Genomic DNA, 14083 nt, shown 5'->3' with positions numbered 1-14083 from the left:
CCAGGAAAGAACCGGCGAGCGCAGTGTAGGCAGTCCATTTAGATTGGAAATTAGATTAGATTAGATTAGTACTTGTTCGATAGATCATGAATACGACACTTCGTAATGATGTGGAACGTGTCAGGTTAATAAAAGGTGTCTATACAAGATATTACATGACATTTAATATTTTTAATTTTTTGTGGGGGTTGGTGAAATTACTCACATACTATACCCAAAAATTCATCTAATGAGTAGAAGGAGTGGCCATTTAGAAATTCTTTTAATTTCCTTTCAAATGCTATACGGCTATCTGTCAGACTTTTGATGCTATTAGGTAAGTGACCAAAGACTTTTGTGGCAGCGTAATTTACCCCCTTCTGAGCCAAACTTAGATTTAACCTTGAGTAGTGAAGATCATCCTTTCTCCTAGTCTTAACAGACCTTTTGCATTTCCTAAGTGTTCTGCCAGTAAATTGCAGTCTTTGGTTCCCTTGCCCCACAACATTATCGATGTGATTGTTCCAGCTTAGGTTATTCGCAGCTGCAATGCCTAAGTATTTAGATAAACTGGGAGGCTTGCGATTTGTGTGATTTATTCTGTAACCGAAATTTAGCGAACTGCTTTTGGTACTCGTGTGGATGACTTCAAACTTTTTATTACTTAGAGTCAATTGCCACTTTCCGCACCATACAACTGCCTTGTCTTTATCATTTTTGTAGTGCCTTTGATCATCTGATGACTTTGAAAGACAGCAGATGACAGCATTAGCTGCGAACAATCTGAGAAGGCTCCTCAGATTGTCTCCTACATCGTTTATATAGATCAGGAACAGCAGTGGGCCTATAACACTTCCCTGAGAAATGTCAGATATTACTTCTGTTTTCCTCAATGATTTAATGTCAGTTGCTACGAACTGTGACCTTCCTCACAGGAAAACACGAGTCCAGTCGCACAACTGTCCAGTCCCACAAGTGAGACTATATTCCGTAGTCACACCATTCGTTCAGAAGTTGCTTGAAAGGAACAGTTTCAGAAGCCTTCCGACAATCTAAAAGCATGGAATCAATCCGAGATCCTCTGTCGATACTACTAGTTACTGCGTGTGAATAAAGAGCTATTGATTTTCCACATTAACGATATTTTCTGAACACGTTTGACTATTTCTCGATAAATCGTTTTTTTGGAGGTTTAAAATGCTCGAACACAATATATGTCCCAAAATCCTTCTGCGAATCGACGTTAGTGACAGGAATCTCTTAGTCCTATTTCTTTTCATGAGTTCTGATTCTTCTTATTGGCCCTTCGACCTAGTGGCAAGAATTCACGGTTCACTATGCCATTAAACAAGAGAAACGCAATGAGCTTATCCTTCACATTTGATGGCACCTATCACGCTTTTTTCCGTCTCGGCGATACAGAATGTTTTCACTGCGGCTGTGACACATACGAATAACTCCACATCCTTGTGAGCAACATTTAACATTTCTGAACCTTCGCTGCACTCTGTTCCGCTCTTTTCGCAAAATCTAAAACAACTTCGCTGTTCCATTTTTATACAACATAAATAACCGCCAATACTTCAGTTGCACAATTCTGGAACACGTTTTATGCTTACGTATTGTGACTTTTCCGGAGGCCGAAGATCTCCTTTGTAGCACCCCACAAGGGTTCCGGAAACAAGCCGGCCGGCGTGGCCGAGCGGTTCTAGGCGCTTCAGTCTGGAACCGCGCGACCGCTACGTTCGCAGGTTCGAATCCTACTTCGGGCATGGATGTGTGTGATGTCCTTAGGTTAGTTAGGTTTAAGTGGTTCTAAGTTCTAGGGGACTGATGACCTCAGATGTTAAGTGCCATAGTGCTCAGCGCCATTTGAGTCCGAAAACGACTACCGCGTGAAACCCAGCTCGCGCAGTCCGTCCAGGAGCCTCGGGCGCCCAGGCAGATGCCGCGTTCCTTGACTTGCGGAATTCGCTCGATACAGTTCTGCAAAACCGCCTGATGAACAGAATACGAACGTACAGAATATCAGACCAACTGTCTGATTGGACCAAAGAGTTCCTAGCAAACAGAACATAGCATGTCATTTTGAAGAGAGAGAAGTATTCAGACGTAAAAGTAACTTCGAGCGCGCTACAGGGAAATGTTGAAGGACCATTGCCGTTCACAATTTATGCCCTAGAAGATAACGTCGGAAGATCCATGAGGCTTTTCGCAGGTGACGCTGTTGTATTCAGGGAGGTCGCGAAGCTAGAAAACTGTAGCGAAATGCAGAAAGACTTGCAGGGGATCGATGCTTCGTGTAGGAAGTAGAAATTGACCCTCAGTATACAAAAATGAAATTTAATGCGAATACATAGACAGAAAGACTCTTTATTGTATAATTACAAGATTGCAGAAAAGTCACTCGAAGCAATTAATCCCGCAAAATATCTAGAAGTATACCTACGGAACGATTTAAAATTAATCGCGAGTAAGAGCAGATGCCAGATAGACTCACTGAATGAATCCTGAGGAAATGTATTCCATCAATAAAGGAAGTAGCTTACAGACCACTCATTCGACAAATACCTGAAAATAGCTCGACAGCATGGGAGCCACGAAAGGTAGGACTGACAGTAAGAAAAGAGATCCAAGGAAGAAAACTGGAAATTTGTGGTAAGTTCCAATGGGACCAAACTCCTGAGGTCATCGGTCTCTCGTCTTACGCACTACTTAATCTAACTTAAACTAACTTACGCTAAGGACACACACACAGCCGTGCCCGAGGAAGGGCTCGAACCTCCGACGGGGGAGCCGCGCGAACAGTGGCAAGGCGCCTTGGACCGAGCGGCTACCCCGCGTGGCTCCAAATAAGAGCAGCGCGTTTCGTTACAGGTGCATTAACCGCAAAATCGTCAGCGAGATAATCACCGAACTTCAGTGGCAGACGCTGCAAGAGAGGCGTTCTGCATCACGATGTGGTTTATAGTTACGAGTTCCGGGAGCGTGCGTTCCTAGAGGAGCCAACCAGTGCGTTGCTTCCTCCGGTGTGTGTCTCGTGAAAAGACCAACGAGCCCACAAGGAGGCTTACCGGCAGTTCCCGCGAACTGTTTGCGACTGGAACAGGAAGGGAGAGAAGTGACAGTGGTACACAAAGTGCCCTCCGCCACACACCGCAAGGTCGCTTGCCGGGTAACGCTGTGCAGCTACTTTTCAGACATTATCTTCAACATAACAACGAAAAACTAGCGCGTATCGGACTAACATAACACGTCAAGTTTTAAACTTCTTGCTAAGTTCTGAACACAGGGTAGTGTTACGTTAATGATCTGTTGTGAAAGACTACGATCACACGTGGTTCTCACCCGAGATCACCATGTCGAGGTACTGGCAGCCGACCACCTGCTCGTAGCCGGGCTGGCCTCCGCTGCTCTGCATGAGGGCGTCGATGTCCTCCTGCAGCCGCCGCTGCACCTCCTCGTGGGTGGCCAGCAGGTAGCTGAGGAACATCAGCAGCGTGGCCACCGTGTCGAAGCCGCCGAAGAAGAACAGCATCGCCTGCGCCGCGATGTCGTCCTCACTCAGCTCTGTCGTCACGGCAACAACCGAAACAGTATTGTTAGTAAATAAACACGAATGGAATATTCCAGAATTTGAAACACGAACAGCTGCAAGCATGAGTTTCTTAGAAGTAGATACCTTAGGGGTTGCGAAGCAACTCAAATCGCTTGATACGGGCAAGTCTTCAGGTCCAGATTGTATACCGATTAGGTTCCTTTCAGATTACGCTGATACAATAGCTCCCTACTTAGCAATCATATACAACAGCTCGCTCACCGATAGATCTGTATCTACAGATTGGAAAATTGCGCAGGTCGCACCAGTGTTTAATAAGGGTAGTAGGAGTAATCCATCTAACTACAGACCTATACCATTGACGTCGGTTTACAGTAGCGTTTTGGAGCATATACTGTATTCAAACATTATGAATCACCTCGAAGGGAAAGATCTATTGATACGTAATCAGCACGGTTTCAGAAAACATCGTTCTTGTGCAACGGAGCTAGCTCATTATTCGCACGAAGTAATGGCCGCTATCGACAGGGGATCTCAAGTTGATTCCGTATTTCTAGATTTCCGGAAAGCTTTTGACAACGTTCCTCACAAGCGACTTCTAATCGAGCTGCGGGCCTATGGGGTATCGTCTCAGTTGTGCGACTGGATTCGTGATTTCCTGTCAGGAAGGTCGCAGTTCTTAGTAATACACGGCAAATCATCGAGTAAATCTGAAGTGATATGAGGTGTTCCCCAGGGAAGCGTCCTGGGACCTCTGCTGTTCCTGATCTATGTAAATGACCTGGGTGACAATCTGAACAGTCCTCTTAGGTTGTTCGCAGATGATGCTGTAATTTACCGTCTAGCAAGGTCATCCGAAGACCAGTATCAGTTGCAAAGCGATTTAGAAAAGATTGCTGTATGGTGTGGCAGGTGGCAGTTGACGCTAAATAACGAAAAGCGTGAGGTGATCCAGATGAGTTCCAAAAGAAATCCGTTGAAATTCGATTACTCCATAAATAGTACAATTGTCAAGGTTGTCAATTCAACAAAGTACCTGGGTGTTAAAATTACGAAAAACTGCAGTTCGAAAGACCACATAGAAAATATTGTGGGGAAGGCGAGCCAAAGGCTGCGTTTCATTGGCAGGACACTTAGAAGATGCAACAAGTCCACTAAAGAGACAGCTTACGCTACACTCGTTCGTCCTCTGTTAGAATATTGCTGCGCGGTGTGGGATCCTTACCAGGTGGGATTGACGGAGGACATCGAAAGGGTGCAAAAAAGGGCAGCTCGTTTTGTATTATCACGTAATAGGGGAGAGAGTGTGGCAGATATGATACGCGAGTTGGGATGAAAATTATTAAAGCAACGACGTTTTTCGTCGCGGCGAGATCTATTTACGAAATTTCAGTCACCAACTTTCTCTTCCGAATGCGAAAATATTTTGTTGAACCCAACCTACATAGGTAGGAATGATCATCAAAATAAAATAAGAGAAATCAGAGCTCGAACAGAAAGGTTTAGGTGTTCGTTTTTCCCGCGCACTGTTCGGGAGTGGAATGGTAGAGAGATAGTATGATTGTGGTTCGACGAACCCTCTGCCAAGCACTTAAATGTGAATTGCAGAGTAATCATGTAGATGTAGATGCAAACACTAAGGAAAGTAAACGTTATACGCCAGTGTTTGAAGATCCCGAGGCGTTTAGTCGCTTAATGTGGAAGAATATCTACCCTGCGAAAAGTGTCTCTTTTAGGTTATGTGATGTGTGGATTTTGTGCCAAAGCGTATTCGTTTGTCGTTCTACGTCTACACTCCGCAACCGGACTCGACGGCAGAGGGACTGTAATGGGCATACACATGCTGTAATGGTGTACTCGTGTCACCAGCGAGAAAAGGGAGGTGGGCGAAACCCTATGCAGACACGTAACCTTGTTGCGTGGAACAATGCCGAGGAGGCCTGCCAGGTTCAGCAGTGGGCTACATTCCCGGCAACACAACCACACGCCGTCACACCGTGGCTGGAGGTTTCGTGTTTGGAACAGGACACTGCCGCGTGGCCAGACCAAGAACTGTACGCCAGGTGTCTTCCCTGTGTCAACCACATCTGGGTGATGAAACTCCCTTTTTCCACAGGGAGTGTAATTGGTGGACACTAGCAACCTAAGTTATGGGCACCGGGCAGTTACGCAATGCTAGTACTCGAAAGCAGATTTATTTTGCAATCAACAATTTATCTACTACCAGACTAGTTTTCAATAGTTTCGGTATGCTGATCGTACACCTTTTGCGACTGTTTACTGGCTGTATTTTCTCCTCCAGATTTTCTCGCATTTCATCCCTGCACAGTTTTTACAAAGCAGAACTTCTCCTCCTGCTTTGCATTTTACCAGTTTACTTCCTTTTTACGTCTGATTGTCGCCACATATTTGACACAATAAGACTGAAAATACGACCTCCTTAGGCCGGCTCATGTTGTTATCCCATTAGCGGACTGGTTCGCTCTGTTTGTGAAAAACACTCATTCTTCTTAATTACTTTTTGCAGGACTGTTTCAGCGCTTCTGTGACACCTTCAGTAGCTCATTATTCTTATTGCATACTTGAAATTGTTAAACACGCTAACAATATGAGTGGTGACTAAAAAATTAGGGATAAACCTTTTACTGTTCTTATTGCGATTTTTTGCGTCAACTACAAGATTGCTTAATTGAGAAGGTATTCAACAGTTGTAGGGAGTGTGACAACTGAAACGATGTATTTTTTCAAGAGGGCGGTTACACAAAGTAAAATTCCCTTCAATGTTGCTGTTGTTTGAATATTTTCGTAGGTACTTACCGTGTTTTTCTCGGTAAAAAATTTCGTACCATAACCATACTGAAAGGGATTTTGCTCAACCCGACACCCGTACTACAACATCACGTTGTCGCAAATGACACACATACTCTCTGGCCAGAACAATCTGATGCGCTGAGCAAAAAATTATAATAATAATGACAAATGTGTTATCCCTATTTTTCCAGTCATCATTGACCTTATTACGAGTTATAATTCTCCTAGAGTTATAGTAAAAGGAAGGACGAACTGATGATAGCACAGCAGAGGCAAAACAAGACTGGGCAAATAAATTAAAAAGATTCGTGAAAGCAAACATACTCCTGTCCTACTTTTTTCTGCAACCACATCTGTTTTAGAGCATCAAACACCTAGATATGATTAGCTGTCATCTCATTAAATACAAGCAAATCTTGCGATGCCTAGTGAAACTCGATTATATAAAAACAGTGGTATTATATTCAGTGTTCGAACATACTATTATGGATATGTTGCTAACAACAACCATTTCTCATCTACACAAACTTGGTAACAGACGCAATAAAAAGTTTAAGAAGCTATACTGTGTATCAAAAATTTATCTTTCCAGTGTTCTGTGTAGGTTTTCCATTTTCAGATTTTAATTACGACATTTGGCACATTAAATATGGTACTGCCCAAATACTTAACCACTTCAAAAAAATTACCTGCAATTATATAGCAATGTGTCTCTCAAAATCGTTTTACAAAAAAAATAAAAATTTCCTTTCAAAAGAAAATTATGGAAAAGTAAAGTTTACTCTGCGTTACAAATCATTTTTCTTCTGGTTTCAATGTCACTCATTAATACTGCTGTTGAATGTTTTTACTGATACTTTACAGTTTACTATGAATAACTTTACGTCCTACGGCTAGTTTACAGTTTGCAACAAGCAGCATAGCATCTTACTATTGCCACTATTAGTAATAAACATTACAATTAGAAGAAATAAAATAAAGCAAATCATTTATAACATAAAAATTCCTTATTCAAACAATGTTAGTATAGATGTGGTTAAGCCCTGTATTTGGAGTGTAGCACTTTATGGCTGTGAAACGCTGACAATAAGCAAAACTGAAATGAAATCTCTTGAAGTATTTGAGGTATACCGCTAGAGTGCAGAGTCATGTTAAAGACGAAATGGACAGAAAAGAAACCACCAGCCGGATATCTTGCAATTAACTGGCGAAGAGAGGCTATATGGACGACAATAGCACGAAGAAGACTCGAGTGTATTCGTAATTAATACGGCACAACCAGTTCCTTGTTAATGTCCTACAAGGAACTTTACAAGGAAAGATAGCCCGAGGAGACTGCGACAGTTGAGTTCTAAAATAAGCCGTAGTCCCTAATAACGCAGAAATGAAGAAACTAGTTTCTAATAGATCCAGAGATTTCTGAGAAAGAAGACGATTAATGTTAAAGATCTTTTAGGGAACTGAACTATTCAGGAAGAATTGTTATCTGCTAAAATTTGAAATACATTACTGAGTAATTTACATTTACGCTGCACAGAATACAGAGAAGCACCGTGTAGAGATGCACTGTCCAGCAACTACGTATGTATTCGGCTTGTCGAATACATACGTAGTTGTAGAGATATACGAAGAAGTTTCTCACAGAAGAATTCTTTTGATGGGGAACGTAATTATTGGAACAATACACCTGTCTCATTTCCCCGGATAAAAACATTATTAACTTAAAATACTTTTTAGGGACGTAAACAAATTGATACAGTCTTTATCGACCCATTACTTTCATCATAAGCTCACAAAATTAGGAAAGTACCTCGAAATGAGATCTATTTTCACATAAATTTTCATATAAAATACACTGTTCTGGGAATTGTTTGAAAACTTGTTGCTAGGAAACAGTGTAATTCTTGATCTAGTGGGAACGAAGTAGCTCCTGTCCTCTTGTCGATATGTAGCAGCCATTAGCATAATACTGTACGAGTATGATGGTTATAAACGTTGAACCCACAGAACTTTCTCCCTGGTATGTTAGCTCAGATGCATGTACATTGTTAATAACAGCAGTTCAGTGTATTGGTTTTATTGTATTTGTAAGTACAATCTGTATGAAGTGACAAAGAGACTAGAACCTTGTACATCTGTAACGGAATGCCAAGTTACACCAACCATCCACCTGGCTGACATTTGGCGCCATTTATGAACTATTTAGTAAATAAGAGGAACAACATACCTGTCATGATGTTTAAATAAAGAGAGAAAATAATACAAAGGTAAAAACATTTAAATCAGATCACCTCTAATAGTTGCATATAGCATGTGCCTTCTTGTGTCTTATAATTTTTTTTAAAGGTTTTATCCATCTGACGTTACTTACGTGTTTAAAGAATAAAACAACTGACTCAGGAATGAACCTGTAAACTTCTTTATATTTACTGTCAAATATGAAATAAGTAAAGAATTTTACTTATGTTTTGTTTTTCGTAATTCCCATGCAAATTTGAAGCTTTTTTACTTCTCTTAAATATTAAATGCATGGTTCATATAGAGGGTGCCATACATACAACCAGCCGATGTGTTCTCCTCACAGCCTATCTTCTTCATAGAGTAGGATTCAAAGAAATATGACTGACGCCCGAACAACAGGGACTTACATGCATCGAGAATAGAAAATAGTGGTATTACAGGGTGTTTCAAAAATTACCGGTATATTTGAAACGGCAATAAAAACTAAACGAGCAGCGATAGAAATACACCGTTTGTTGCAATATGCTTGGGACAACAGTACATTTTCAGGCAGACAAACTTTCGGAATTACAGTAGTTACAAAAATGGTTCAAATGGCTCTGAGCACTATGGGACTTAACATCTATGGTCATCAGTCCCCTAGAACTTAGAACTACTTAAACCTAACTAACCTAAGGACAGCACACAACACCCAGTCATCACGAGGCAGAGAAAATCCCTGACCCCGCCGGGAATCGAACCCGGGACCCCGGGCGTGGGTAGCGAGAACGCTACCGCACGACCACGAGCTGCGGACCCACAGTAGTTACAATTTTCAACAACAGATGCCGTGCGGTCTGGGAAACTCTATAGTACGATATTTTCCACATATCCACCATGCGTAGCAATAATATGGCGTAGTCTCTGAATGAAATTACCCGAAACCTTTGACAACGTGTCTGGGCGGAATGGCTTCACATGCAGATGAGATGTACTGCTTCAGCTGTTCAATTGTTTCTGGATTCTGGCGGTACACCTGGTCTTTCAAGTGTCCCCACAGAAAGAAGTCACAGGGGTTCATATCTGGCGAATAGGGAGGCCAATCCTGTATGTTTCGGATAGCCCAAAGCAATCACACGATCATCGAAATATTCATTCAGGAAATTAAAGACGTCGGCCGTGCGATGTGGCCGGGCACCATCTTGCATAAACCACGAGGTGTTCGCAGTGTCGTCTAAGGCAGTTTGTACCGCCACAAATTCACGAAGAATGGCCAGATAGCGTGATGCAGTAATCGTTTCGGATCTGAAAAATGGGCCAACGATTCCTTTGGAAGAAATGGTGGCCCAGACCAGTACTTTTTGAGGATGCAGGGACGATGGGACTGCAACATGGGGCTTTTTGGTTCCCCATATGCGGCAGTTCTGTTTATTGACGAAGCCGTCCAGGTAAAAATAAGCTTCGTCAGTAAACCAAATGCTGCCCACATGCATATCGCCGTCATCAATCCTGTGCACTATATCGTTAGCGAATGTCTCTCGTGCAGGAATGGTAGCGGCGCTGAGGGGTTGCCGCGTTTGAATTTTGTATGGATAGAGGTGTAAACTCTGGCGCACGAGACGATACGTGGACGTTGGCGTCATTTGGACCGCAGCTCCAGCACGGCGAACGGAAACCCGAGGCCGCTGTCGGATCACCTGCTGCACTAGCTGCGCGTTGCCCTCTGTGGTTGCCGTACGCGGTCGCCCTACCTTTCCAGCACGTTCATCTGTCACGTTCCCAGTCCGTTGAAATTTTTCAAACAGATCCTTTATTGTATCGCTTTTCGGTCCTTTGGTTACATTAAACCTCCGTTGAAAACTTCGTCTTGTTGCAACAACACTGTGTTCTAGGCGGTGGAATTCCAACACCAGAAAAATCCTCTGTTCTAAGGAATAAACCATGTTGTCTACAGCACACTTGCACGTTGTGAACAGCACACGCTTACAGCAGAAAGACGTCGTACAGAATGGCGCACCCACAGACTGCGTTGTCTTCTATATCTTTCACATCACTTGCAGCGCCATCTGTTGTAGAAAATTGTAACTACTGTAATTTCAAAAGTTTGTCCGCCTGAAAATGTACTGTTGTCCCAAGCATATTGCAACAAACGGTGTATTTCTATCGCTGCTCGTTTAGTTTTTATTGCCGTTTCAAATATACCGGTCATTTTTGAAACACCCTGTATATGCAATCCATATAAGTTATGGCATTACTTGTAACTTTTCATTAAATCACATCACTATGTACTTCTTGTATGTTAGCATTGATAATGGCTAGCCACTAGCCGAAATCTGGATTTGCATAATAAAAACTAAAAAAGGACGACTTATTGCTGCGCTCTACAGTTTATAAGCCACACGACAGTCGATGAGTGCACCCACTTTCCCAATGAAAGGTAACCTAGTGTACTTTCATGTTCAAGCAACTTTTGCTTAAGCTTGTCGCAGAGTTGTAACAAACCAGCGGTGAAGTTATCTACTCTACAGAGACTAAGACAGAACTCCTTTACTGGCCATGATACAGTATGTACCTACCTCTGCCCTTGGTCTCACTGACCCCGTTCTTGTCTCCATCGTGGGAAGAGAGTTCTCCGCGACGAGACTGCATCAACAGGTGAATCATGTCATGGCGGACGATGCCTTGCTTCTCCCTCGTCTCTATGGTATCCGACACCATGGTCCTGAAGAATCCCACAGTCTTCGGATCGAAGAACGGTATTCCCAGAAACTGCCGAACACAACAGAAGTATTAACCCCCCACGTGTGACAGCTGGCGGCAGGCAGGTAGGCAGGCAGGTAGCGCCCCCTACTCACCTCCATGAGCCTGGGGGACATCATGTAGCCGACTCCGACCAGCGGCCTGATGCTGATCAGGCTGCGGCCCATCCTGTAGAACTGGTTGCCGGGGTCCGACAGCGAGTCCACCTTGATGCCGAAGGCCGTCGTCGCGATGATGTCGTTGGTCACGCGCGTGAAGAAGTCCTTCATCTCCAGTGTCAAGGTTTTACCTTTGGCGGAAGAAAACAAAAACAAACGAGATTAAGTACACTCACTCCTCGCTACAAACCGGAAAAGTGAATCAGGCCGTAACCTTGTTTTACATTTATCACGCGACGCAGATTAGATTAGACTAGATTAATACTTGTTCCATAGATCATGAATACGACACTTCGTAATGATGTGGAACGTGTCAGGTTAATAAAAGATGTCTGTACAAGATATTGCATTACACAAAATATTGCATGACACTAGTGTTTAAGTTGGGTTTTTTTTTCCTCTTAATTTATATCTAAAAATTCAGCCAATGAGTAGAAGGAGTTGTCATCTAGAAATTCTTTTAATTTATTTTTAAATGTTAGTTGGCTATCTGTCAGGCTTTTGATGCTGTTTGGTAGGTGACCAAAGACTTTTGTGGCAGCATAATTTACCCCTTTCTGTGCCAAAGTCAGATTTAACCCTGCATAGTGAAGATCATCCTTGCTCGTGGTGTTATAGCTATGCACACTGCTATTACTTTTGATCTGGGTTGGATTATTAACAACAAATTTCATAAGTGAATATATATACTGTGAGGTTACTGTGAGGATTCCTAGATCCTTAAATAGATGTCTGCAGGATGACCGTGGGTGGGCTCCAGCAATTATTCTGATTACACGTTTTTGAGCAATGAATACTTTTCTACTCAACGATGAATTACCCCAGAATATGATGCCATACGAAAGCAGTGAATGAAAGTAGGCATAGTAAGCTAATTTACTGAGATTTTTATCACCAAAATTTGCAATAACCCTAATAGCATACGTAGCTGAACTCAGACGTTTCAGCAGACCATCCATGTGTTGCTTCCAGTTTAACCTCTCATCCAAGAATGTTTCATCTACAGACAGCATCTCAAAGCTTCTGCGTCAGATTGAATCAGGTGATGGTTGGTCCACTGTCGAGTATATTGACGTATGGAGCCAATGCTCCGAAATGCATATTTATTGCGTTATGGACGTACATTAAGGTGACAAAAGACATGGGAGGGGGATATGCACATCTACAGATGGTGATAGGGCAGTGTACTGGGGGAGCTGTCATTTGTACTCAATTGATTCATGCAAAAACATTTCCGACGTGACTATCCTAGCACGACGGGATTTAACAGACTTTCAAAGCGACATGGTACTTGGAGGTAGACGCAAGGGACATTCCAATTCGGAAATCGTTAGGAAATTCAACATTCCGAGATCCATCCACAGTGTCAAAAGTGTGCCGAGAACACCAGATCACAGGCGTTACCTCTCACCACGGATAGCGCAGTAGCCGACGGCCATCAATTAACGACCGTGAGCAGCGGCGTTTGCATAGAGTTGTCAGTGCTAACAGACTTGCAACAAGTAACGTCCCGTCGGTTAGTGAGCAGTTAAAAAATGGTTTAAATACCTGTGAATATCTTGCATTCAGTGACCCTCGACGATTGTATACACGATCTAAAATATGGTTGTTTAATAAATACAGGATACCATAATGGATTTCACTACAATGATGTTGGCCACAACTGAAGTTAAGTATGTACGTAGCACAAACACCTTAAGGTATATACAGACCCTCGACTGACCTACCCCATTCTCTTATTTATTATCTATAGAGCAAGTACGGGATACGAAAACTCTCCACCTGAAACGGCCTCGAAAGGCCCAGCGGAACCGACCGACCGCCCTGTCATCCTCAGTCGAGAGCCGTCACTGAGTGCAGGTAGGGGGAGCATGTGGTCACCACAAAACTCTCAGTTTTCGCGACCGGAGCAGCTACTTCTCGGTCAGATAGCTCCTCAATTGGCCTCACACTTACCAGTAGCACTTGGCAGGCCCTTTTGGTCACCCACCCAAGCCCGACGGCAGTTAACTTCGGTGATACAAACGGAAGTTAGCCTTCCTTAAGTAAAATGGTCGAGTGCCCTCCCTCGCACAAACTTCAGTTCATGCCTTCAGCTGAAGATGTGAAGTTCTGTCGTGTCCTGACATACCTGGGAGACGGGGAAAAGCGGTTACTGGTCACTCTGCGCATCCGAGCGGTACAGAGCAGAAGGCAAAAAGACAATTCACAATGAAGGCATTTGATTGTTTTCTTCTCTCTGAGCCGACGCTGGTACAGGCATTTACTAGGAGTGCAGATGGTGAGACTTGGTAGGAAACTCGTTGTGGAGACTCTTGGACAAACAGGGTTTTGAAATAGTTGTTTAGTCCAGACAGGACTAACTAATACACTGGAGGCTAGTTCTAGGGCTAGAAGAAGCGTGAATAACACTGTTACAACAGAAGCCACTGCAGAAGTCCCAGGAGTAGACGCTAAACGCAGTACCAAACACTAGCAGCACCTTAAGGCAACAACTTAGTTGCGAAACAAAAAATACTGACTGTGACACTGTTCACTGAGGCACTCCAAGTGAGAGAGCAGACTTACGCGGAGCTGGACCGAGGCTGGAGTCGAC

At 43.1% G+C, this 14083-nt stretch overlaps 1 protein-coding gene across 1 annotated transcript in view; it reads right to left on the bottom strand.

The window, feature by feature from the left end:
* LOC126163189 (cytochrome P450 9e2-like) overlaps positions 1 to 14083 on the bottom strand; it is a 41701-nt gene that overhangs the window by 12416 nt on the left and 15202 nt on the right. The window contains exons 3-5 of the mRNA XM_049920142.1: positions 11425 to 11618; positions 11146 to 11338; positions 3328 to 3549 (exon numbers count right to left, since the gene is read on the bottom strand). Coding sequence (XP_049776099.1) covers positions 3328 to 3549; positions 11146 to 11338; positions 11425 to 11618 — 609 coding nt within the window. The remainder of the gene's footprint in view (positions 1 to 3327; positions 3550 to 11145; positions 11339 to 11424; positions 11619 to 14083) is intronic.

Source organism: Schistocerca cancellata, chromosome 2, assembly GCF_023864275.1.
Source record: "Schistocerca cancellata isolate TAMUIC-IGC-003103 chromosome 2, iqSchCanc2.1, whole genome shotgun sequence".
In the NCBI taxonomy this organism is placed as follows: Eukaryota; Metazoa; Arthropoda; class Insecta; order Orthoptera; family Acrididae; genus Schistocerca; species Schistocerca cancellata.
The sequence above is the reverse complement of the archived record's forward strand: the minus strand, read 5'-3'. Positions and strand labels throughout refer to the sequence as shown.